Here is a 24,311-nt window from a genome sequence, read left to right as displayed (position 1 = left end):
TTTTGGAACAAGAAATATAAGAAGAGGAAAAATAGCTCAGTTAAAAAATGAAGTCAGGGGCTGGAGAGATGGTTTAGTGGTTAAAGCCTTTGCCTACAAAGCCAAAGGATCCCAGGTTCGATTCTCCAGGACCCACGTAAGCCAGATGCACAAGGGGGCACATGCACCTGGAGTTTGTTTGCAGCAGCTGGAGGCCCTGGCGTGCCCATTCTCATTCTCTCTCTGCCTCTTTCTCAAATAAGTAAATAAAATATATGTATTTTTAAATGAAGTTAATAGAAAAGAAAGGTAAGGGACTTGCACCTTTTTTAGCCCTAAAAGTGCAAGTAAATATCAACTCTCAACATGGAAGATCAATTACACACTCATAAACTGAACTACTCTCTACCATTCTACTGAGAAGGAGAAATACTTTCGGAAGAGAAAATGCCTTGGATGGATATGTATTTGTATATGTATACATGCGTATATATGAGAAAACTCAACCTCTCCTATTATGTTCAAAATTATGAAATAAGCCTTTAAACAGAACTTCAAATATTTCAAAAACACAGACTAATGATTGCAATAAAGGCAGAAAACTTTAAAATTAAACGTGAAAAGACTAAATCAGTCTTAGATAATAATTAACAAATCTTCCAGAAGTTACTACAAAAGTATATATTCACAAACTGACTCATTTGCATACTGGTCTGCTCTCCCAAACTTGAAGAAATAAGGGGACATTCTTTCTCTGTCCATATAGATGCTTTAATTTGTCAAGTACATTATGTCTAGATTCTAAAAATCAGAATGTTGCTTTATATGCTTTTTGAAAGACCAAAGACAGTTTTCAGACTCCATATCATATCACTTCTATTTATATATGCACTGGTATCATTAATTTGCACACTATAAGTTTTTTTGAAAACAACTAAATTGTTTGAGTGAAAAAGAGAGAGAATGAGGCAGATAGAGAAAAAATGGGCATGTCAGGGCCTCTAGCCACTGCAAATAAATTCCACTGGGTACATCTGGCTTATGTGGGTACTGGAGAATTGAACCTGGATCCTTAGGTTTGCACAAAAGTGCTTTAAGAGCTAAGTTACCTCTCCAGCCCCACACTACAGTTTTCATACATAGCCAATGGACTATCTTTTCAGCAGACTCCAACTTGCTGGTAGATATCAAACAGAGCTAGGATCTGGTCTTATTCGTCTGCTGAAGCTAATTAAGGTTTAAAATTCAGGCTGGAGAGATTGCTTAGTGGTTAAGGTGCTTGCCTACAAAGCTTAAGGACCCCTATTAACGCTCTAGGTCTCACATAAGCATGCAAGGTCATACATATGCATAAGGTGGCACACGCATCTGGAGTTGGGGTGCAGTGGCTGAGGCCCTGACATGCCAATTCTCTCTCTGTGCCCCACCCTTACTCTCTCATAAAAAAAGGATTAAAGTTCTTTCATGCCTATCTAAAACCTCCATGCAGAAAGCATTACTGAACTGTAAGAAAGAGCTTGAATTTGCCAAGATAAGATGTGACTATCACTGCCAACCATCCTAAGCTCGCTGTCATATGCTTCCATGAAAGAAAGGAAAGCAGAAAAGTACTTTCAAACCAAACTCCCGTTCATTGTTTTGATTTCCCTTCTCACAAGCTACAGCACCAAACATATCACCTCCAAAAACTTAACGTGAAAACACAGCTGATCTAGGGGGTGGCGTTAGAAGAGAGGAAAAAAACTAAAACAAAAAAAACTAAAACCAACCAGTCTTGAAACGTAATCCAGGACCATCTGTTCAATTTTCTTCTTTTCCACACCCTGTAAATGTCTCAAAAGATGATCTTTTAGCTCTGACACCATCTGAAAATGGGACATGTATTAGAAGAGTTGCAACCTCCTTATTCACACACTCCCAACTCATTTTGATTAGAGCCGTTATTCTACTGTGCCCGTGACCTGGTCCGTGCTCACCTCTTCCACTTCCACAGCTCCTCCATGCGCTCGGGGCCAGACACAAGCAGCTCATATCAGTTCAGCCTCCTCTGTGTGCTACTCAATTTGGCGTTTTAAAAGTTTACTTTTTTAGGGCTGGAGAGATGGCTTAGTGGTTAAGCGCTTGCCTGTGAAACCTAAGGACCCCGGTTCGAGGCTCATTTCCCCAGGACCCATGTTAGCCAGATGCACAAGGGGGCGGGTGCACGCGTCTGGAGTTCATTTGCAGAGGCTGGAAGCCCTGGCGCGCCCATTCTCTCTATCTGCCTCTTCCTCTCTCTGTCGCTCTCAAATAAATAATAATAAAAATTTTAAATAATATTAAAAGTTTACTTTAAAAAAATATATTGTAGGGCTGGAGGGATGGCATAGCAGTTAAGGTGTTTGCCTGCAAAGCCTAAGTACCCCTGCTCTATTCCCCAGGCCCCACGTTAGCCAAATGCACAAGGGGGCACGTGCGTCCGGAGTTTGTTTGCAGTGGCTGGAGGCCCTGGCATACCCATTCTCTCCCTCCCTCTTTCTCTGTCAAATAGATAAATAAAATATTTTTAAAAATTAAAAGAATATTTGTAGGGCTGGAGAGATTGCTTAGCAGTTAAGGTGCTTGCCTGCAATGCCAAAGGACCCAGGTTTATTTATTAATTTTCAAGAAGAGAGACAGAATGGGTGCACAAAGGCTTCTAGGCACTGCAGATGAACTCCAGATACATGCACTACTTTGTGCATCTGGCTTTACGTGGGTACTAGGGCAGTGAGGCTGGGTCGTTAGGCATTACAGGCAAGCACCTTAACTACTGAGCGTCTTTCCAGCCCAAAAGTTAAGTTTTTCTGCTTTCTATTCTATTAGTATTCTTTTTAAAACATATTTTATTTATTGATTTATTTGAGAAGTGAGGAGAGGGAGAGAGAGAGGAGGCACACAAAGAGGGAATGGGTATGCCAGGGCCTCCAGCCACTGCAAACGAACTCCAGACGCATGTGCTACCTTGTGCATCTGGCTAACGTGGGTCCTGGGGAATCTAACCTGGGTCGTTAGGCTTCACTGGCAAATTCCTTAACCACAAAGCCATCTCTCCAGCCCTCTATAACTACTCATCATACCACCACAGCATTAAAAAAAAAAAAAGACATTTGCATGAGATTAAGCCAAAGAGATGGTGTCAAGTCCCTCAGGAGATTATTGTAAAGGGACACACATGCACACAAAGCTTTTTGCAGCATCACCAGTTATTTTGTCAGATTCAACCCCTAGAAATAGTATTTGTTGGGCCTGTACTTAATGTTGGTAAGATATCACCAAAATGCCTTCCACTGTATGTTCTTTCCAGTGTGTGGCATAAGGATATTCAATTCCCTGTACCCTGAACTTGGCCAATATGGTCAGATAGTCGAGAAACAAACAAAACAAAAACACTTGCGCCATTTGTCACTTGACTGCACTGCTGCTGGACACTCCTTTGTCTTCTCCTGCTCCTGTCATTTCACCCGCTTACTTTTGAAAATATCTTTCCCTGTTTTCATTTTAATGCATTGCCTTCTTATTGATTTATAAACTTTATATGCCACATGCCAATCATTAGTCAAATTTGTTGAACAGTTTTCTAATTTATTAGTTGCCTGTTGTTTTACTGCTTCTTTTAAATTCTTCATTCAGTCTGATCTGTCTTTTCCTGTCTAAGTTCAATATCTTTTAAGCATTTTTTAAAAATATTTCATTTTGATTTATCACAGACAGAGAGGGAGAGACGGAGAGAGAGAATGGGCATGCCAGGGCCTCTAGCTACTGCAAATGAACTCCAGATGCATGTGCCACCTTGTGCAGCTGGCTTACGTGGGACCTAAACAATCAAACCTGGGTCCTTAAGCTTTTCAGGAATGTACCTTAACTGCTAAGCCATCTCTCCAGCCCTCTTTTAAACATTTAAAAAAAAAATTTTGATCCGGACATGGTGGCTCACGCCTTTAATCCCAGCTCTCGGGGGAGGCAGAGATGGGAGGATTGCCATGAATTCGAGGCCACCTTGAGACTCCATAGTGAATTCCAGGTCAGCCTGGGCTAGAGTGAGACCCTACCTCGCAAAACCAAAAAAAAAAAAAAAAAAAAAAAAAAAAAAAATTGAATACCTCATTTATTTGCACACAAAGAGACAGAGTGGAGAGAGAAAAAGAAAATAGGCATGCCAGGGCTTCCAATCACTGCAAATGAATTCCAGATGCATGTGCCACTTTATGCATCTGGCTGTACATGGGTACTGGTGAATTGAACCCAGATTGTTAGGCTTTGCAGGCAAGCACCTTAACCACTGAGCTTTGTCTCCAGTCTGTTCAATATCTTTTAAAGACTCTTTCTAGTACAATTCACTTAATTTTTTTTTTTTTGAGGCAAGTCCAGTAGACTTGCCTTTTATGAGACAGAGAGAGAGAGAGAATTAGCATGCCAGGGCCTCCAGCCACTGGAGTCAAACTCCAGATGTGTGCACCACCTTGTGTACATGTGCAACCTTGATTGCTTTTGTTACTTTGTGTGTCTGGCTTACATGGGACCTGGAAAGTCAAACATGGGTCCTTAGGCTTCGAAGGCAAGCACCTTAACCTCCAAGCCATCTCTCAAGCCCTCAATTTTTTTACACAATTTAACTTTTTGTAATAAACTTTTCAATTCATCTGGCATATATCTGTTTGTTAATAGTAGAAAATAGTAGTACGCTTGGAATAGTAATAAACTTTAATTTCTTTTCCAAATACTTAACTGTTAACCAATTGATTTATCAAAAATTCTTTCTACATTGATTTAAAATTTCTCTAATTATACACTAAAGGTTTTGATTTAAACTCATGCCTATTAAGTGCATACACACACACACACACACACACACACACACACACACGCATGCGCACCATTAGTTTCTATTATTGTAAGCTAACAACACATTTTATCTGGTAATACCAGTCCTACATCTCTTTGCCAAGAGCATGGCCGAGTTAATTGTCAAAGAAAGTTTATTAGTTTTGTGGCTGTAGTTTTTTAAACCTGGACACTGAGGATTTAAAGTAGAATATTGTTTAAAAAAAAATTTGCAAGTGTTTAATCCTAAGGAAAAGATATATGGGATCACTAGCTGATTTTCCATTTTCCCAGATGATTAAATGGAGCATTAGGCAATCAGAACATCTTTTTATTACAGTGGCAATATTTGCACATTTAGAACAATGTGAAATTATAATGAAAATACAGATTAACTTCTTTGTGATTTTAAGAGGATACCTCCATAACTCCCTAAGAAAAAAATACTATGATAATTAAACTATCTCACTTAGTAAGCATATCTCAGGAGTAGAAGTTGATTTTGACCCTCTTTCTGCACTTAGAGATAATTTCATCTTTGACTGTGTACTATAAATTTCACTAATGTATTTCTAATATTGTTTTCCTTATAGTAGGAATGTTATTGATGCATTTTAATTGCACATGTGACATCTATATTCATGAATAAATATGGCCACTGTTAGATTCCTTGGAAGTTCGAAAGAACTTGGGGTTTTCCTGGGAATTAACCTTTGACATATTTTTCAAATTATTTCATGGATAATGTGCTTTCTGTTTCTGCTTGGATCAGGTTTTGTATTTACCTAGAAAACCCTTTGTCAAAATAAAATTATTAAGGGTATAAAAATATCTATTTCATATTTTAAAACTTGTCATATCTAAGGTAAAAATTCAGTTCCATTCTTAAGTCTGGACATTATTGAAAATCTTATTAGGCTTTCTTTTTTGTTGTTGTTTTTTGTTTCTCGAGGTAGGTAGGGTTTTACTCTAGCCAAGGCTGACCTGGAATTCACTGTGTAGTCTCTCATGGTGGCCTTGAACTCACAGTAATCCACCTATAACTCTGCCTCCTGAATGTTGGGATTAAAGGCATGTACCACCACGGCTGATCTGGATATCTTACTAGACTGTCTAGATCTTTCTTTAATTGCTTTGAAAAGGTTTTATATTTCTTTAACAGTTCTTCTGATTTGCTTTGATTTCTATTTGTTTGGTCATTTAACACTAGGATTTCCAAGAAGAATATGCAAATGTACTTTAAACCCTAAATGCAAAATGTTATTCTTCCTATTTGAAACACTCTTGGTAGCATTAATTCCTTATCATGGCTTACAATTACATATTTGTTGGTGTGACTAATTCGTCTCTTCCACTAGACTACATATTTCAAGAGGGCAGAAATCATAGTAGTCCTGCTTACTACAGGGGGCCTGAGGGAGAGTGGGCAACAACCATTCATTGAAAGAACAGTAGGAATGATCAGCCCAGCCTGTCCTTCCCATTCCTTCCTCGTACCTAAGAAGCCCATAGACCACTTACCAAGCCCACAAGTAGCCGCTGGTGGTGATCTTCCTCCTGCAGGAGGGGTATTAACCTTGGCTCTGAAATTGAACAGAGAAGGAGTCAGGAGGGTAGTTTTCAAGAAGTGGTTAAAAACAAGAATCAGGAGCTGGGCGTGGTGGCACACACCTTTAAGCCCAGCACTTGGGAGGCAGAGGTAGAAGGATTACCGTGAGTTTGAGGCCACCCTGAGACTACATAGTGAATTCCAGGTCAGCCTGGGCTAGAGTGAGGCCCTACCTTGAAAAACAAAAAAAAAAGCAAAACAAAAAAAATGAATCAGGGCTCAAGAGATGGCTTGGCAGTTAAGGTGCTTGCCTGTGAAGCCTAAGGACCCATGCTCTACTCTCCAGATCCCACATAAGCCAGATGCACAGTGGTGAGGCAAGCGCAAGGTCACACATGCCCAGTAGGTGGCGCAAGTGTCTAGAGTTCAATTGCTATGGCTGAGGCCCTGGTACGCCCATTCTCTCTCTGGCACATGCTCTCTCTAAAAATGTTACAGAAGAATAAAACCAAAAAAAAAAATTAAAAAGACATCAGCCCAAGTATGTCTCCTCCTAGAAAACATTCCCGTGACAGTGTGAACATTTCTTATGGTTAAGGGTGACCTTACTGAACTCCCCTCAGGAAATGAGCTCCATGAAGCAGATTGGCACAGTCTGAGAAAGAACGCCAACCAGGAACACTTTCAACTCCCCAGGCTTTTCAGCACCAGGACTCGCTTCATCCACTGGAGACTGGGGCTTGGGTCTCGCTTAACCCTCAGGGGACCGTGTTTGGTGAAAGGACTGCGTGCTTCCTTTCTATTTATTGACACCATAGGTCTTCCTGACACCAGTTCAGTGACCTTGGGATTGACTGCGCTGAGGGAGTCGCCAGTGACTGGCAAGTGCTGATGGGGGCAAGGGACAGACTGAGAAGGTGGCTGAGTCAACATGGAATGGTGATACGAAGGTTAAGTCAAATAATACTTTTTTTTTATTTGAGAGACAGGCAAAGAGGGAGAAAGAGAGAATTGGCTCGCTAGGACCTCAAGCACTGAAATTGGACTCCAGATGCTTGTGCCACCTAGTGGGCATGTGCGACCTTGCGCCTGCCTCACCACTGTGCATCTGGCTTATGAGGGATCTGGAAAGAGATTGAACATGGGTCCTTAGGCTTTGCAGGCAAGCTCCTTAACTGCAAAGCCATCTCTCCAGCCTGCAAACAGCACTTTCTGACTGGCCCTGCACTACCAAGACAGGCGGGGCACACAGGGAGGCTGTCTGGACAATCTGCCCTAAGTTTTAGCCAACATTCCTTCTACTAGTTTCTTATCTCTGAATGCCTGATGCTCAGAGCCAGGCAAGACAGCAGCACCCACAGATTGACACCTCCTTCTGGAAGCATAAAGGTACTGCATGAACCCTCAGGAGAAATTCTACCTCCATCCTACACAGTCTTCCCAGTTAGGAGGACACTATTCGGAATGCCCCTCCAGCCCTCAGTTGTACTTCGGGCACAGACAACATTCTTCAGGAAAAACCGGTGCAAGCAAAGCACGTGAGAGGAGGGGGGTTTCCTGCACTGAACCCAAAGAGCTGACAGGGTGTCATCAGGCCTGGAGTGCTGAGTCAGGAAGAGCTCTTCAAGGAGGACAGAAGGCATGGACATAAAATAAAAAAAAAAACACCTCCTCCAGACCAGCGACAGCAGTTGCCACGTTGCAAACCCCTCATTGGTGCAAGCGAAGTCAGCCTGGGCCTCCCATTTTCCCTCCTTGTCTGGCCGGGCAAAGCCCCTGGCTTCAAGCACGCTCACCGCCCCGGGGCAAAGTTGACTGGCATAGGTCACTGGACTGGGTGCACAGCTGCCGGGTGTGTAGTTACAACACACTGGCCCCATTTCCATTAGAGTCCCCCTGGCATATACCTACAACATCGAAGCCCATAAAGCAGGACTGGATCTAAAAACAGCAGCTTCTTTAATGAAAGTTGTCCTTCATGAGGTAGGAAGGGGTTGCTGTGGCAACAACCACATACCAAAAAAGAAAGAAAGAAAGAAACTTGGGCCTGGATCTACTCAGCATTCCCCTGCTCAGTTACCACTGGCAAGACCTAGGTCAGCTATCACTGCTGGAAGCTTCCCTCTCTCCCCATCCACCTCCCCTCCTGCCCACCCCAGCCCCAACCCTGCACCCAGGAGTTACATAACATCTGGTTTAGAAATGATGTATTAGGGGCTGGAGAGAAGGCAGGAAGCCCAAGGAACCATGTCCAACTCTCCAGGTCCCACGTAAGCCAGACACACAAGCACACAAGGTGATGCAAGCCACAAGGTCGCACGAGGCACATGAGTCTGGAGCTCAAGTGCAGCGGCCGGAGACCCTGGCACACACCAATTCTCTCTCTCTCTCATAAAAAAAAAAATACAAAAAAAGAAATGATGCTTTAGCATTTCTTCTTCATACATACGATAAAGCAGCCACCTCTGCAGAGCACCCCACAGGCACTGAGCACTAAGTGGGTGTTCTCTACGTGAGCCCATCTGCTCTCACGCTCCCTTCACAGGAGCCCCAAGAACAGCAGTGCACAGGAGCACATGGTTCTGGGATTAAAGTCCATGTCCATCCCACGGAGCCACGCTACGGACCTAGAGGCTTGTTTTTGATCCCCTGAGGAGGAGCCCAGAATGCACCCTGGTTTGGAATGAAATTAAATGTACACACAAATTGAATCAATGACCCTGTATGATCACACAGCTGGAGAGAGAGCAGCCCAAGCAAATAAAAAAATAAATAAATTATAAAAACACACACACTGCCAAATTGCCTCCTGTGGGTACAGCCAGAAGGCATGCTAATTAGATCAGCTATGAAAGAAGAAATGATGAAAACCAGAGGGCACACTGCTAGGAGCCCTCCAGCTAGAACACATTCAGAAACAGTCCCTGAAGGCCCCAATGACAACCCAAGCAGGGAGATGGCTCTGGGGACATTCGAACAAGGTGGCAGCAAGAGCTTCTGCCTTCATGACAGAACCAGAAGTGGTTTTCCAGTCAACCTGCTGGTATCAAGGAGAGTATTGTAAACAAAACTTGAGACTCTCAAAGCAGGCACAAGCAAGGACCATACAGATGTGTCTTACCAGAATTCTTTGCTTCCATGTTAGAAATCACCCTACAAAGGAATTGGCCATGTTAGTCACACAGGAAACATCATTTAAAAAAAATTTTAAGCCACAATACCATATAAAGACATCCTCCTTTAAAATCCCATAAAACCACTGTAGAAACTATTCTCAGGCTTCCGGAAGCCTCAAAAAAACTTTAATCAATGTACCAAAAAGCACATTAAGCAATTACAAATCTAAAACACTTTAGTGCCAACAACAGCAATTATTTAGAACAATTGCAGCTCTCAGTTATTGGAAATAATGGAGACAGAAAATAGAACAGCAGTTGGAATGGGGCCCATAATTTTAGTACTCTGAGATGACTCATCTCTCCAGAAAACATGCTTTCAAAATAAGAGCAAGCACCCAGCTCACCAACAGCTGCTTGTTTGGTTCCCCCCCCACCCCGCCCCAATCAACCTCTTCTCTACTTTGTCCTCAAATGTACTCACTGACAAGAGCTTCATCCGTTATGAATCTTCCATTCTAGGGCTTAAATCTGTAAGACTTAACCTTTAACCTTTTCCCACTAGCAACTCCAAAACCTAGGAGTATTCAAGGAGCTGAGAGCATTAGTCAACAAAGGCAGGCTACTTCCCTGAAAGGTGGCAAAAGGGAACCAGCTGACAGACACAGGACCTTTACTTGTACTTACTTTATTGCATTATCCAGAATGTTCCTCACATATGCCGTGGACCTTCTTTTCCCTGTTTTCTAAGGGTGATAACATGTCAGGAATTAAGGGTGAAGATTCTGTGATGGGTTTTTGTACATCAGCTATATAGAAGCCAATATATTTAAGAGCTTCAGAAATAATAAAATACCTTCAGGTAAACAGAACCCCTATATTGCTTTAAAAAAATAAACATTTGATTATGATGCAGCAGAATTACAGGAAGTCTCAAGTTAACTATATACCACACTGGACCTTGCACAACAGGACACATGTTCCCTTCATCTCCTCTCCCTCGATGTTCATGTCTTGCATAAGTACGCTGCAGTATCGAAATTGGGACATCAACATCGGTCAAGTGTATGTGTACATAGATCTATGCCATTTTATCCTATGTGTGGATTCACGTTCCCCCACGATGAAGACACAGAATTATTTCATCTTCCCAAAGCCACTCCTTTTCCCTTGTGATGTCTCCTTATAGTCATTCTCAGTGACGCTTTTACCACGATCCCATAGCAACCACTAACTGGGGAACAACCTAGATTTTTCCAAACCAACTGCTAGCTATGCAAGGGTGGTTTAGTATTGTCAATTTGGTGGGTTCTAGAATAACCTAGGAGACAAATCTCTAGATGTGTCCATGAAGGAGTTTCTAGGTTAGGTTAATGGAAATGGGAAAACATACTCCAACCATGGGCAGCACTGCTGCATGTGCCCGGATCCAAGAGTTTGTATGACAGTGGGTATGAAGGAGAAAGGAAGCTGAGTGGTGACATTCAAACCCTCTCTGCTTCTTGATGAGGTCACCAGCTGACTCGTGTCCCTGCCCCATGCCTGTGACCCAGAAGAAATCCTTAAGTTTCTTTTGTCAGGCATTTTTTGTCACAGGAACAAGAAAAGTAACTAATACAAGTAATCCGGCATGGATATTAATCATACTTCTACTAGAATGTTCCATGCGTGCCTTCACCTCTCTGCTTTCCAACTTCCTCCCCAGAACAGAAATGACAGAAGCAGCCCTGTGTGCCCTTTTGGAAATCAGCGAGATGGTGCAACTGTGCCTGGCAACGGTGGCAATGGCGGGGGTGGGCGGGAGGCAGGTGGTCCATGTGAGCCAGCCTGGTGCCTGGCCCAGCTATGCCTCTGACTGGCTCGTACCTCTTCGGAGATCAGGTTGTGCCACTCTCTCCTGACCACGCTGTTGTGATAGTGTAAGTGGGGATTGGTGTACTTAGCATACTCAAAGTTGGAGCTGAGCTTTGCCCAGTAGCCCTTCAAGCTGTGCACCTGTGGGAGACAAAACCATCAAGAGCTTGAGAAGTGACCCGAGCAGAGCCATGCAAGCCTCACAACTCCAGCTCCCGGGGGACAGCGCTCCTGGGTGACCGCTTCCACACAGCAGCAGCAGCAGCCAGGTCCCGTAAGAGTTCAAACACACCTAACCTTCCTGCTTCACTTCCCTCCCCTGAAGACCACGAGAACTCCCGCTCACTTCCCAAACCAGCAGGACTTTCCCGTTGGGGTTGAGCTCAGCAGTGAGCCTGTGCTGCACACATCAAGTCATTTCCTCCCTAGAGAGCCGTTCTCTTGGATGAAGTGGTGTCACAACAGCATGTTGGGCCAGAGAATGTGCTTACAATTTGGAGCAACTCAACTAGGCTATCTTACTCAGCCAACTTACGGCCAAGGGTATTTTCCCAAACCCAAGACTGAGAAGGACAAAATAAACTAATTTCACAATAGTCAACTCCTAAGAACTAGCTAGCCTTCTTGGTCTTTGAATTAGCAGTTATAATACTACCTTGGAATGACCATAGATCCATTATATTTACTTCTGTTTTTATTTCAGAGAGCACGAGAAAGGGAGGAAGAGAAAGAATTGGCCTGCCAGGGCCCCAGCCACTGCAATTGAACTTCAGATGCTTGCGCCACCTACTGGGCACGTGCGACCTTGCACTTGCCTCACCTTTGTGCTAGCTTACATTTGATCTGGAGAGTTGAACATGGGTCCTTAGGCTTCACAGGCAAGTGCCCTAACCACTAAGCAATCTCTCCAGCCCTTTATTTACTTTTTAATAATCCAACGCAATGCCAATAGATGTTTAATGCCAAAGACTATACTGACATAAAATCCAAGTGCATATATTTATAATACTTTTTTGCCAAAATATATACATGTATAATGGATTTGTCTGGGGCCAGACAAGCCTTGTACGACCTTAAGCAAAGTGAGCTTTTGCTACATTCTTGGTTGAACTCACAAAAATCAGAGAATTTAAGTAAAATACACTTCAATCAAGAAAGATACTACAGACCAGGCATGGTGGCACATGCCTTTAATCCCAGCACTTGAGAGGCAGTGGTAGGAGGACTGCTGTGAGTTCGAGGCCACCCTGAGACTACATAGTGACTTCCAGGTCAGCCTGGACTAGAGTGAGACTTTACCTCAAAAAAAAAAAAAAGAAAGAAAGAAAGAAAGAAAGAAAAACACTATGTTAAATAAAAATTTGGGTAACATGTTATCATTGAAAGCACAAAATTGGATGCTACATATTTTAAATTTTGTTTCAGAAGCATGAAATGTTCATCCAGCCACATTCCTTCTCCCAAAGACCAAAAATAAATAAACAGAATAAAAATTTAAAAAAAAAAAAAAACTTTGGAAGCTAGGTGAAATACTGTTTCATGGGAAATGAAAACACTAAAGTCAGCTCTGATTTATTTTCTCTTTAGGCAAGGACTACCAGGTGATTCATCTTCTCTGTATTTATACTGAGTCTATAAATTTATACTGTATTTTTGTTCCTTCTTTGTATTCAAGAGCTTCTTTGGACCATTACTGCAGGCTTGTGTCAGGACAAAGTTCCTGCCTAGAGGTCAGTAGAGCTTTCTTGGTGTCCTACATCTGGCCTCAAAATACTGGTGTCAAAGCCAGAAAACCAGGTGGTATTGTGGTGACATCTAGTGGTCACTTAGGTTGTAGACCCATCTGTTTTTTCCCAGTATAGTATCAGAGAACTTGGATTTTCCTAAGGCCTGGTTCCCTGCGGCCAAATGCTGTCCTGTAATTAGAAGACTTCACTCACACTGGGGCTTCTTAAAAGAGAACCTTTCCAGGGCTGGAGAGATGGCTCAGCAGCTAAGGCACTTACTTGTCTGTGCTAAGCTTAATGACCCAGGTTCGATTCCCCAGTACCTATGTAAAGCCAGATGCACAAAGTGGCACATGCACCTGGAGTTTGCTTGCAGTGCTGGCATGCCCATCCCCCCCCTCCTTACAAATGTATGTTTTAAGAATCCCTTCCAAGGGGAAAGTGCAGAGGGGGGAGGTATTACCATGGGATATTTTTTATAATTATGGAAAACGTTAATAAAAATTGTGAAAATAAAAAAACAGAAAAAAAAAAGAATTAAAAAAAAAGAAGGGCTGGAGAGATGGCTTAGCAGTTAAGTGCTTGCCTGTGAAGCCTAAGGACCCCAGTTCGAGGCTCGGTTCCCCAGGTCCCACGTTAGCCAGATGCACAAGGGGGCGCACGCGTCTGGAGTTCGTTTGCAGAGGCTGGAAGCCCTGGCGCGCCCATTCTCTCTCTCTCTCCCTCTATCTGTCTTTCTCTCTGTGTCTGTTGCTCTCAAATGAATAAATTAAAAAAAAATTAAAAAAAAAAAGAATCCCTTCCAAATTACCTACCTTCTCATTCCATTAAAAATAAAAATCCCACACCTTTAATCCCAGCACTCGGGAGGCAGAGGTAGGAGGATCGCCGTGAGTTCCAGGCCACCCTGAGACTACATAGTGAATTCCAGGTCAGCCTGAGCTAGAGTGAGACCCTACCTCAAAAAAAAAAAACAATCCCTTTCCTCATAACTTTGTGTCAGTGAAGAGTAACAGATGAAACAGAACTCCTGGTAGGCCCATGGACAGGCTTCAAAGGCACTGGAGCAACCATTGGCAATGCTTCATATGAGTACTCTTCTGGGGACACATTTATACCTTGCACCAGATTTTTAAAATATTTATTTATTTATTTTGAGAAAGAGGCAGAGAGAATAGGCACACCAGGGCTTCCAGCCACTGCACACGAACTCTAGATGCATGTGCCACCTTGTGCATCTGGCTTACGTGGGCCCTGGGGAATCAAACCTGGGTCCTGTGCCTTTGCAGACAAGTGCCTTAACTGCTAAGCCATCTCTCCAGCCCAGTACCAGATTCTGAAATGTGATCATGGCCCAATATAGTTCAGAACTCCGGGTAAGAATGTGTATAGCTGTTTCCTCCCAGCTGAAACATTCCTTCCGGAAGGGAGGAAGGGGCTGATAAGCTTGTGAAGCTAATAAAACGCCTAAGACTCATGAGGTCCCTTCCTGACATTCTATAAGCAGTAAACAAGTGCTGGGGAAGACGAGAAGCCACCTGCAAGGTGTGCAGAAAGTGGCCTTCAGGAGCCAGCACCCAGGCTGAGGGGGGCTTTAGAGTGGCACAGCTGCCCAGGTATCACCCATCCTTGAGCACCCTCAATAAACCCACTGACTTGCCAAGCTAAACCTGAGTAAACAGCCATTTGTTCATGTTCTCCTAGGAAACGTGACACAATAGAAGAGAAATTAAAATCTGAATTTGAAACAAAACGTTATAAAGCTTACATTGAAGAAAAAACTGCTATTAGCCTGAAGGTCCCAAAATTATTCTCATATGAACTTACAAGTCCTTTGGGAAGGCTGCGGACCTGTTATAACCTGTGTGTTCTCTTACTGATGTGAGAGTACACAGAGAAAATTAGTTAGGGTGTATGTCATGATTTGGTCTCGATCAAATCAGTGATAGAATTTTTTTAACTTATTATTGACACCCTACAGACAATAGACCATGATCATAGCCACACACACACACACACACACACACACACTGTCCTCTCTCTTTGCTCCCTCCTCCACTCTGCCTCCACAGAATCTTCCTTTCCAACTACTCTCTTCTCTTTTGATGGCAACACATTCCCCTCTTAGTCTGCAGGTCTCGTGTAGGTAATGTCAGCCACTGCGGGGTCATGAATGCCACAGATGCTTTGTTTCTGGAAGACAGTACTGGTAAAAAAAATAATAATAATAAATAATAATAATAATAATAATAATAATAATAATGGCTGGAGAGATGGCTTAGCGGTTATGCCGTTTGCCTGCAAAACCAAAGGATTCCGGTTCAATTCTCCAGGACTCATGTAAGCCAGATGCACAAGGTGGAAGATGCATCTGGAGCTTGTTTGCAGTGACTGGATGCCCTGGCGTGCCCATATTCATTCATTCATATTCTCTCTCTCCCAAATAAGTAAATAAAATATACTTAGAAAATCTTTAAGCTACTGAAATTCAGAGATCACTATAAGTTAACAAGCCTGTCTGGAAGATTGGGAAGAGATATAGCCCAGGAGGTGGGAACGGATTTGAGTAAAGGAAGGGTAAAGCGAGGATGTCCCATGCGTTTTGTGGAGCCTGAGCAAAGGCTTAGAGACCAGAATGTGGGCTGTGGGTTTAGATGCAAGGAAAAGCATTGGGAAGCAGAGCAAAGGATCATTCTCTGGTGGAGTACAGCCTCTGCCAGGTGGTTTCCAGCCTCAGCTGCCCCCTTGGAGCCACCTGGAACACTCTGCCAGAGATTGTATCGGTTCGGGATGTGGCCTGAGCTTCATTAGTTTCTCAAGTTCCTCATATGATCCCCATGGTCTCAGGGCTGAACACATGGTTGAACACACCCATCACCCTCCCGCTCGCTAACAATGCACTCAACCCCATACACGCCTATCTGAGGGCTGGCAAAGGCGAAGGTGAAAGAGGAAGTTAGGTCCTGTATTTGAGAGATCCCAAAGGATCAAGTTAACCCCAGTATGCTCATTAGCTCAGATAATAAAAATCTCTGACATAAAATGTGGATGAAGAGAGCAGAATCTACACAACCCCCCACCCACCCCCCCACACACACACCAGCCCAGCACCTCACCCTGTGCTTAAGGATGGCCTTGGGATACACAAAGATACCCTCTCAGTCAGCATGTGCTTCACTAATAAGGGGGTCACAGATACTGTACCCATCAAGAGTGACAACAGGGCTGGACAGATGGTTCAGTGGTTAAAAGCCCTTGTTTGCAAAGCCTGATGTCCTAGGTTTAATTCCCCAGTATCCACACAAAGCCAGATACACAAAGTGGCACATGCTATCTGGAATTAGTGTGCAAGTATCAGGAGGTCCTGGTGTGCCTATTTTCATTCTGTCCCTGTTTCTCCTTTTTCCCTTTCTCAAATATTTTTCTTAAGTGACAACAGAATCAAAGCCACAAGTTTGAAGGCCCACATCACCAGAAAAGAACTCACAATACTTAAAAACTACAAAGAGAAGCTGGAGAGATTGCTCAGTGGTTAAGGCACTTGCCTGCCAAGTCAGAGAACCCAGGTTGATTCCCTAAGACCCATGTAAGCCACATGCACAAGGTGGCACATGCAACTGGAGTTTGTTTGCAGCAGCTAGAGCCCTGGCTTGCCCATTCCCCCCACTGTCTCTGTTTACAAATAAAAATAGAAACTACAAATGATACTATCTTCATGACACTTCAAATGATAGTGACTTCAGCTACAAAACCTGGGAAGAGTCTGGAATCAAAAGCAATCAGATTTTCAAAGCATGCTTCAAGACCATTTTCCTGCACACCTAAGGGAGTTTTTAAGTTTTCACTTTGGAAGTAATAAAATTATTGCTAGTTTCTCTTTCAAAAATAATCTCATTTTTGTCTCTTAGGGTACCAGGAAACAATGGGCACATGCACTTATTCACAACCATTGATTGAACTAAAGGACCAATAAGTTACACTGAGAGACACTGAGGGACAGTTTTGATGGCCAGTTGATCCAAAACCAGAACAACAAAAAAAAATATACCCTGTGGCACTGTTCATCTGCATGCCTTCCAGGAATAAACATCTGCCTTCCATTGCTCAAAGGCTCTCTGACTTTAGTCCTTCTTGTGCTGATTAAACACCTTCTTAGGGGGCTGGAGAGATGGCTTAGTGGTTAAGGCATTTGCCTGTGAAGCCCGAGGACCCATGTTGGACTCTTCAGATCCCACATAAGCCAGATACATGAAGGTGAGGCAAGTGCAAGGTTGCACATTCCCACTAGGTGGCGCAAGCATCTGGAGTTCAATTGCAGTGGCTGTGGCTGAGGCCCTGTTGCCCTAATTCTCGCTCTATGTCTCTGTGTCTGTCTGTCTGTCTTCCTCCCTCCCACTCTCCCCCCGCCTCTCTCTCAAATAAAAATAAATATCATCTTAGGGTTGGAAGACAACTCACAAAGAACTCTTTACTCTGTGCCAGGACACACCCAGCAGAGCTAAAGCGGAGGAGCATTTCGGCTCTTCAGGGGATCCCCCGCTCAATACAAGTCCAAGAAACCCAGCAACCCACACTCTAGCACCGGCAGGATAGACCATGTCTGTGTGGATATAAGCTGACAGGGAGCCATGCTAAATTAAGATCTTGTGTAGCAGCAATCAAACACAAGAGAAATGACTAGAATTCCCGAGACTGCCCACCAAGAAAACTATACGTACAAGTTCAAGGTCTTCAGAATATAAATAGACTTCCTCCTTCCCCAGTATCTAGAAAAAAAAAAAAAAAAATCCACTTCCTTGCTGAGCAGATGGGTAACTTTATCAGCCTTTTTTTTTTTTTAATGGGCTGGATTTTTTTCAATTTTTAAAACTTATTTATTTGAAAGAGAGACAGGAAGAGAAAGGAAGGCATATGAGAGAAAGGGCATGCCAGCCACTGCAAATGAACTCCAGATGTGTGTGCCACCTTGTGCACCTGGCTCAGGTGGGTACTAGAAAGAAAAAGAAAAAAAAAAAAAAATCAAACCTGGGTTCTTGGCCTTCACAGGTAAGCACCTTAACAGCTAATCCATCTTTCTAGCCCTGGATTTTTAATTTTTTTTTAATTTTTATTTATTTGAAAGAAAAAGAGAGAATGGGCACACCAGCCTCTGCAAACGAACTCCAGACGCATGTGCCACCTTGTACATCAGGCTTACATGGGTCCTGAGGAATCCAACCTGGGTCCTTTGGCGTTGTAGGCAAGCACCTTAACTGCTAAGCCAACTCTCCAGCCTCCTCGATTTTTTTTTTTTAACGGAACCATTAAATATACCTATATTCTGTCTCACACTTGATTTTCTCAAAGCATATGTCCCCCTCCCCAACAAAAGATAATGCTAAGACAGTTCCCTCCTTTCAGTCTTAAAAATTGAACATTGTAGCTGTAACCAAAGAAAATATAACAGCAGCTCAGCCTAAAAAAACATAGGAATGAAAGCTTGATCCCTGGTCTCATCCTCAAGCTTATAGCTAGGAAAAAGATTGATGAACTGTCTGTGCAAAAATGACAAGGAGGAGTTCACCAGGCGAGGCCTTGGGTATATATAATAGCATTGCTTTGTAAGATCATAAACTTGTTTTGAGTATTAACTGAACCCCCTGGCATGCACTCTCCCAGAAAACAGGTGCAAGCTGAACCTTGGAAAACCATGGCTTCCCACGTAGACAGCTGCCACTCGCAACGAAGCTACATCTTTGTCCAAGCAACACTTCTCAAGACTCTTTTAAAGCGTGAGCTATTACCCACTGTGATTTTAAGTTTCTAACAAATCCTTAACTTAAGTGATGGGGGTCTACCTGCATGGAGGGGGGTGTCCAAGAAAAACAGGAGTGTCCTTTGTGCTTCATAAAACAATGAATTACCCTTGTGCTGTGCCCTGCTAAGGCCATTTTTAAATGCCTTCCATGTGAAGAAGCAGTTAGTTAAATGCTGCAGTTACCTGCCCATTGCTGAACCAACATCTGACCAGAAGCAACTCTGGGGAGGAAAGAATTTATTTCAAGGTCACGGAATCCAGGGGAAGCTCTATCAGTGGCCAAAGAAGCTGGCTCACTTCCACAGATTCATGGCAGAGGGACGCCACCAAACTGCTCTGAACACACCTTGAGGCGACAGTATAAGATCCGCCCCCCCCCCCTGCAAATGCCACCTCTGCCAGCGTGCCACTGGAGACTTAAGTTGTAAACTTTATCAAAAATGCCTTGCGGCTAGATGCACAAGGTGGTGTGTGCGTCTGGAGTTCCTTCGTCGTGGCTAGAGGCTCTGGTAAATCCATTCATGCTCTATCTGCCTCTCTTTGTCTCTCTCTCAAATAAATAAATAAATATTTAAAAATACCTCAGGCTATGGGGATATGCATTCAAACCACCACACTAAGTATCTGGAAGGAAAGAACCCAGGTAGACACCATGCTTTTGCCTAATGCTCAGAGGCTGCATACCCTGACACAGTATTCCATCTCAGAGGCGGCACACCCTGACAGACACTTAAAGTATCCCACCTCAGAGGTGACATACCCTGACAGACATTTACAGTATTCCACCTCAGAGGTGATATACCCTGACAGACACTTATAGTTTTCCATCTCAGAGGTGACATACCCTGACAGACACTTACAGTATTCCACCTCAGAGGCTGTAACAAGGAATTTTTCAATCTTTCTGCCTTCCCCATCTCTGGGTCAGGTAGTTAGCCATCAATCTACACACATTATTTAATACACTAAAAAATCCCTACCTCGAAAAATCAAAAAATAAAACTAAAAAAATAAATACACTAAAAATGTCCAATTTTGATCCAGGCTCAGTCTTGCACACTGGTAATCCCAGCTCTCAGACAAGCCTGAGACGGAAGTATTACCAGTTCACGGCAATCCTGGGTTACATCGCAAGATGGGGTGGGGAGCACACAAGAAAGACGGCAAGAAGAAAGAAACAAAGGAGAAAAGCAAAAGCGACTGCCTGATTCTCAAAGTACTTTGGTCAAAATTCATCCAACTCCTCCCCGATCACAGGCTGACTGTTTCACCCTTACGCTTGAGTAAGATCTTGCTTTCTTTTCTTTCGTCCGTGCACGCTGGCTCCCGGTGGTTGAATAGTTCTAATGGTTTCTCTTCTCACTAAAGTGCCACCGCTAACTTGCGATGAAAGTTGCTGCATTAAGCGTGTGTAAAGTGCTCCGCCTCCTCGTCCTGAACCATCCGCAGACAGAGCAGGAGGAAAACGCATCTCTCATTTCACATTGCCCCCCGCCCCTTAACTCCACCAGGAGAGAGGAAGTGAGGGTTGTCCATGCAAACAGAGGTCCCTGGGGCCTCAGTTCAGCAGCACCATTCTGACTGTTGTTTGGGGGTTTGGGCCATGCACTCTCAGACCTGGTGAAAAACAGTCACATAAGTGGGGGACGAAGGCAGGGCAGAAGTGGGAAGCGCCTCCTCAAGCACGGGACAGGAATAGCATCACAGTAAAACTAAACTGGAACTTGGGATACAAGGAGGAGAGGCAAAGGCAAAGGCAGCAGCCTATACTGAGGCAAGAAGAGATAGAGAGGCAGATGGCACCTTAGAGGCCAGGGGTCCCGAGAACCACAGTGGACTGACCCAAAGTCTCCTACTGAGCCACTGGAGTGGGCATGGAAGGAGCTGCTCACATCTGGGCCAGCACTGCCTCTGAGCCGCAAGCTGGGCCCTGCAGGCTACCTCCTGCCTCCGGCCAGATCGTGTCTGTGTGGAGGGGATCTCGAAGAGATCCACAGGGCTCAAGACTTGTCCTAGGCAAGTACCACATAAAGGACATGCAGCGCCACCAGACTTCCCAAGCACCTGTGCCAATGATGGGGGACTACCACCGCCGGAGCCAGGTTAAAAAAAAAAATGAAGGGACAGAAGAAGACAAAAAGGAGAAATGGAAATGTCAAGCAGGGGGGAAAAAAACATAAAGGACACAAAATACATCATTTTACATACAGTACCTTCCCATCGCTGCAATCTACTGACTGCTTAAATGAAAACATACACACTAGATAAGGCTATGGTAAAACTAGCAGATTCATAAATCCTTCTGAGTGGCATAAATTATCACAATTTCTGTTAAATATTAGTCTGGTAAGAAGAATCAAAAGCTACAAAAACTGTCATAGTCAGGTTGGAGAGATGGCTTAGTGGTTAAGGCGCTTGACTGCAAAGCCTATGGACCCAGGTTCAATTCCTCAGAACCCATGTAAGCCAGATGCACAAGGTGGCGCATGCTTCTGGAGCTTTGTCTGCAGTGGCTGGAGTCCCTGGTGTGCCCAGTCTCTATCTGCCTGTCTGTCACATGCGCATGCTCTAATAAAAGTAAAATACTTTTAAAAATTAAAAAAAAAAATTGTCATAGTCTGTGATCCAAAGATATTCCCAACTTTCAACTTTAGTAGGGGTAAAACTTTGTGTTTTGCTGTGGCTCAAACTGAACTTACACATGCCAGGCAAGCACTCTACCACTGAGCTGCATTCCCAGAAAATGCTTACATGATGTGTACAGGTAGTTAAATGTCCAAAACAGAATATTTAATAAATTTAGACATAGTGAGGCTGGAGAGATGGTTCAGCAATTAAAGGCACTTGCTTGCAAAACCTGACAGCCTAGGTTCAATTCTCCAGTACCCACATAAAGCCAGATGCATAAAGTGGTGCACATGTCTGTTTATTCACAGAAACACTAGTCTCTGGTGTGCCCATTCTCTCATTCATTCATTCCCTCTCCCTCTCCCCTTGCAAATAAATATACTTTTCAAAAATTTAGACATAACCATATAGTGGAATCAGTAGACACCGTTAGTTTATGTAGCAACATGAAAAGTGTTTATGAATTTATAGTATTATCAATATGTCTCTAGGTCACCATTTCTACTAAGCAAAATATGCATAACGATTCAAAAAGATCATGAGGAAATGAGGGGAAACATACAGGTGATATGAACTATAGAAATGTGAGGGATACTTAACTTTCTCCTAAAAATTCTCTCCTGGCTAAGCCTGGCAACACATACATGGAATCCCAGCCAGCTGGGCAGCTGAGGGTCTAGCACAATGCAGGACACGTATCTAGCATGTTCCAGGCTTTGGGTTCAATCTCCAGTACCAAAACAGAGAAAGGGCAGAGGGAGAGAGATAGGCAGGGAGAGGGATGGAGAGAAGATATCTTCACCGGCTGCCTATTAAACACATGGGCTTGGTAGTACTCATTAAGACATGGACCATGGAAGGAAACAGTGGAGAACACCACACCTTTTAAGCTGTTAATAAAACCAGTCTTTTCCCTTCATCTTCCTACATTAGCAGGGGGTCACAGTGGCCCTTGCTCCTAGAGACAGCTTAAGGGACTCTTCCCAAACCAAAAGCTAGAATCCCTAAGTCAGTCTCCATCTTTCTTCTCTTGCCCGCAGTACATCACTGTGACTTCCAACACCCCAGGCTTCCTCAGCTGCCCAGACCCTGCCTGCACCCCGTGGATTCAAAAGAATCAAACGTAAATAAGAGGCCGCCATGGCCCACTGAGTTGCTACTGCCAGAGACAGAGACAGATTTCTCAGTCTACACAAGCAGTAACTACTAGAAGGCCCTGCAAAAACAACAGAGGAGCTTCAAAGAAATGTGCTCAAGACCCCCCAAATTTTTTAACTGCATGCATATTCTTTTCTACTGATCCCACCCCCTGCTTCCTATTAAACTCTGAAGCCAGCAGACTGTAGGCAGGCACTAAGAGCCTCAGCTCTGCACACAGAAAAGAGGTCTACAAAGAGTGCCAGGCCACGCAGTGTGCCAAGGGAGATCCCCCAAGAAGTAGTGAGCAAATTAGATAATCCTAGCCTAGGTTACCTCACGGTTTTAGGACTGGGAACTCGTGTGTGTGCACGCACACGCGTGTATGTGTGTTTTGAGGGAGTGACTGGCAATGAAATAAAAACGTCCAGGCTCTGTAAAGATAATTTACAGGAACTCCCTAGTGAGAACTGGTTTGAGGACTGGTTGAAGTGTGGCTTGAGTTGAGCCCTATAATTCTATCTTCCAGAAACATCTGTCTGCAAAGGGCAGTGCTACGAGTTGCTGTCATACCTTACTCAATGACTTCTCAGCCACGGTGGAAGGGTTCCACAGAAAGCCCACTTTTGACCCTAGCCCCCATCCCCCTCCACCAGCCTGCAGACCCTCTGGGAGGACCATGACATTGGGGGCAGCAGAGGTCTTCTTACACGTAAGCTGGACTTCCCTCTCATGGAAAGTGACTTACCTTCAGAAGAGGCAACGTGATCTCTTCTGTCTCAAGGGTTATTCCAGGAATGTCCTATAGGGGGTGGGGGGAATATACACAACTGTTCAGCGTATCATCCATCACAGCTCAAGCCTCCAGGAAGTATTTCCTGCATAGACAGCGGCCAAGGACAGCTTCTAGTGTGCTAATCTTTACTTTAAATAAACCCTGCGATGTATAAATAACAGTGCACATAGTATATCTCTTGCCTTGAAAAAGGAAATATTCTTTAACTAATAAATGACAGGTTCTCTAAAGGAACAGAAAGATTATCACGAGAAAGTGCAGAGCAAATTGGGCCTTTTACACACATTTCTATGTATGAGCAAGTGAAGCAGATGATACTTGAGCCACCAAATGCAGAAATAAAAAGGAGCTGCTCCATTCTTTGTGCTCCCTTTCTCCTCCCCCTTCGTTCCTTTCACTTACATGAATTAGAGCTGGCCCCTGCCTCTGCACAAAGAACCAAAAATCTCAAGCTGGGAGTGGTGGCGCATGCCTTTAATCCCAGCACTGAGGAGGCAGAGGCAGGAGGATCGCCGTGAGTTCAAGGCCACCCTGAGACTACATAGTGAATTCCAGGTTAACCAGGGCTAGAGAGAGACCCTACCTCAAAAGAAAAAAAAAAAGGAGAAAAAGAAGAAGCAAAAAATCAATCAATGAGATTCTCATATACTTGAATGCCCATCTTTTTTTTTTCTGTGCCTCACTGTCCACCATGATGTCAGGAACAAGAGCTCCTCAGAGAGTTCCCGCAGCTCTTAGCCACAGCCAGGCAGAGAAGGGAACAATGCATACCAGTAAACCCAAGTGACAACATTCTAGTAACTAGTGAACATGAACACACATCGATAAACTTCTGAAGAAGCCGGGCGTGGTGGCACATGCCTTTAATCCCAGCACTTGGGAGGCA

The 24,311-nt window shown here is 43.8% G+C and overlaps 1 protein-coding gene across 1 annotated transcript in view; it reads right to left on the bottom strand.

The window, feature by feature from the left end:
- LOC101600703 (gamma-secretase activating protein) overlaps positions 1 to 24,311 on the bottom strand; it is a 94,831-nt gene that overhangs the window by 10,685 nt on the left and 59,835 nt on the right. Inside the window, exons 19-24 of the mRNA XM_045136165.1 lie at positions 23,378 to 23,431; positions 11,353 to 11,481; positions 10,174 to 10,232; positions 9,492 to 9,523; positions 6,343 to 6,404; positions 1,749 to 1,844 (exon numbers count right to left, since the gene is read on the bottom strand). Coding sequence (XP_044992100.1) covers positions 1,749 to 1,844; positions 6,343 to 6,404; positions 9,492 to 9,523; positions 10,174 to 10,232; positions 11,353 to 11,481; positions 23,378 to 23,431 — 432 coding nt within the window. The remainder of the gene's footprint in view (positions 1 to 1,748; positions 1,845 to 6,342; positions 6,405 to 9,491; positions 9,524 to 10,173; positions 10,233 to 11,352; positions 11,482 to 23,377; positions 23,432 to 24,311) is intronic.

The sequence above is a fragment of the Jaculus jaculus genome, chromosome 16, assembly GCF_020740685.1.
Source record: "Jaculus jaculus isolate mJacJac1 chromosome 16, mJacJac1.mat.Y.cur, whole genome shotgun sequence".
Lineage (NCBI taxonomy): Eukaryota > Metazoa > Chordata > Mammalia > Rodentia > Dipodidae > Jaculus > Jaculus jaculus.
The sequence above is the reverse complement of the archived record's forward strand: the minus strand, read 5'-3'. Positions and strand labels throughout refer to the sequence as shown.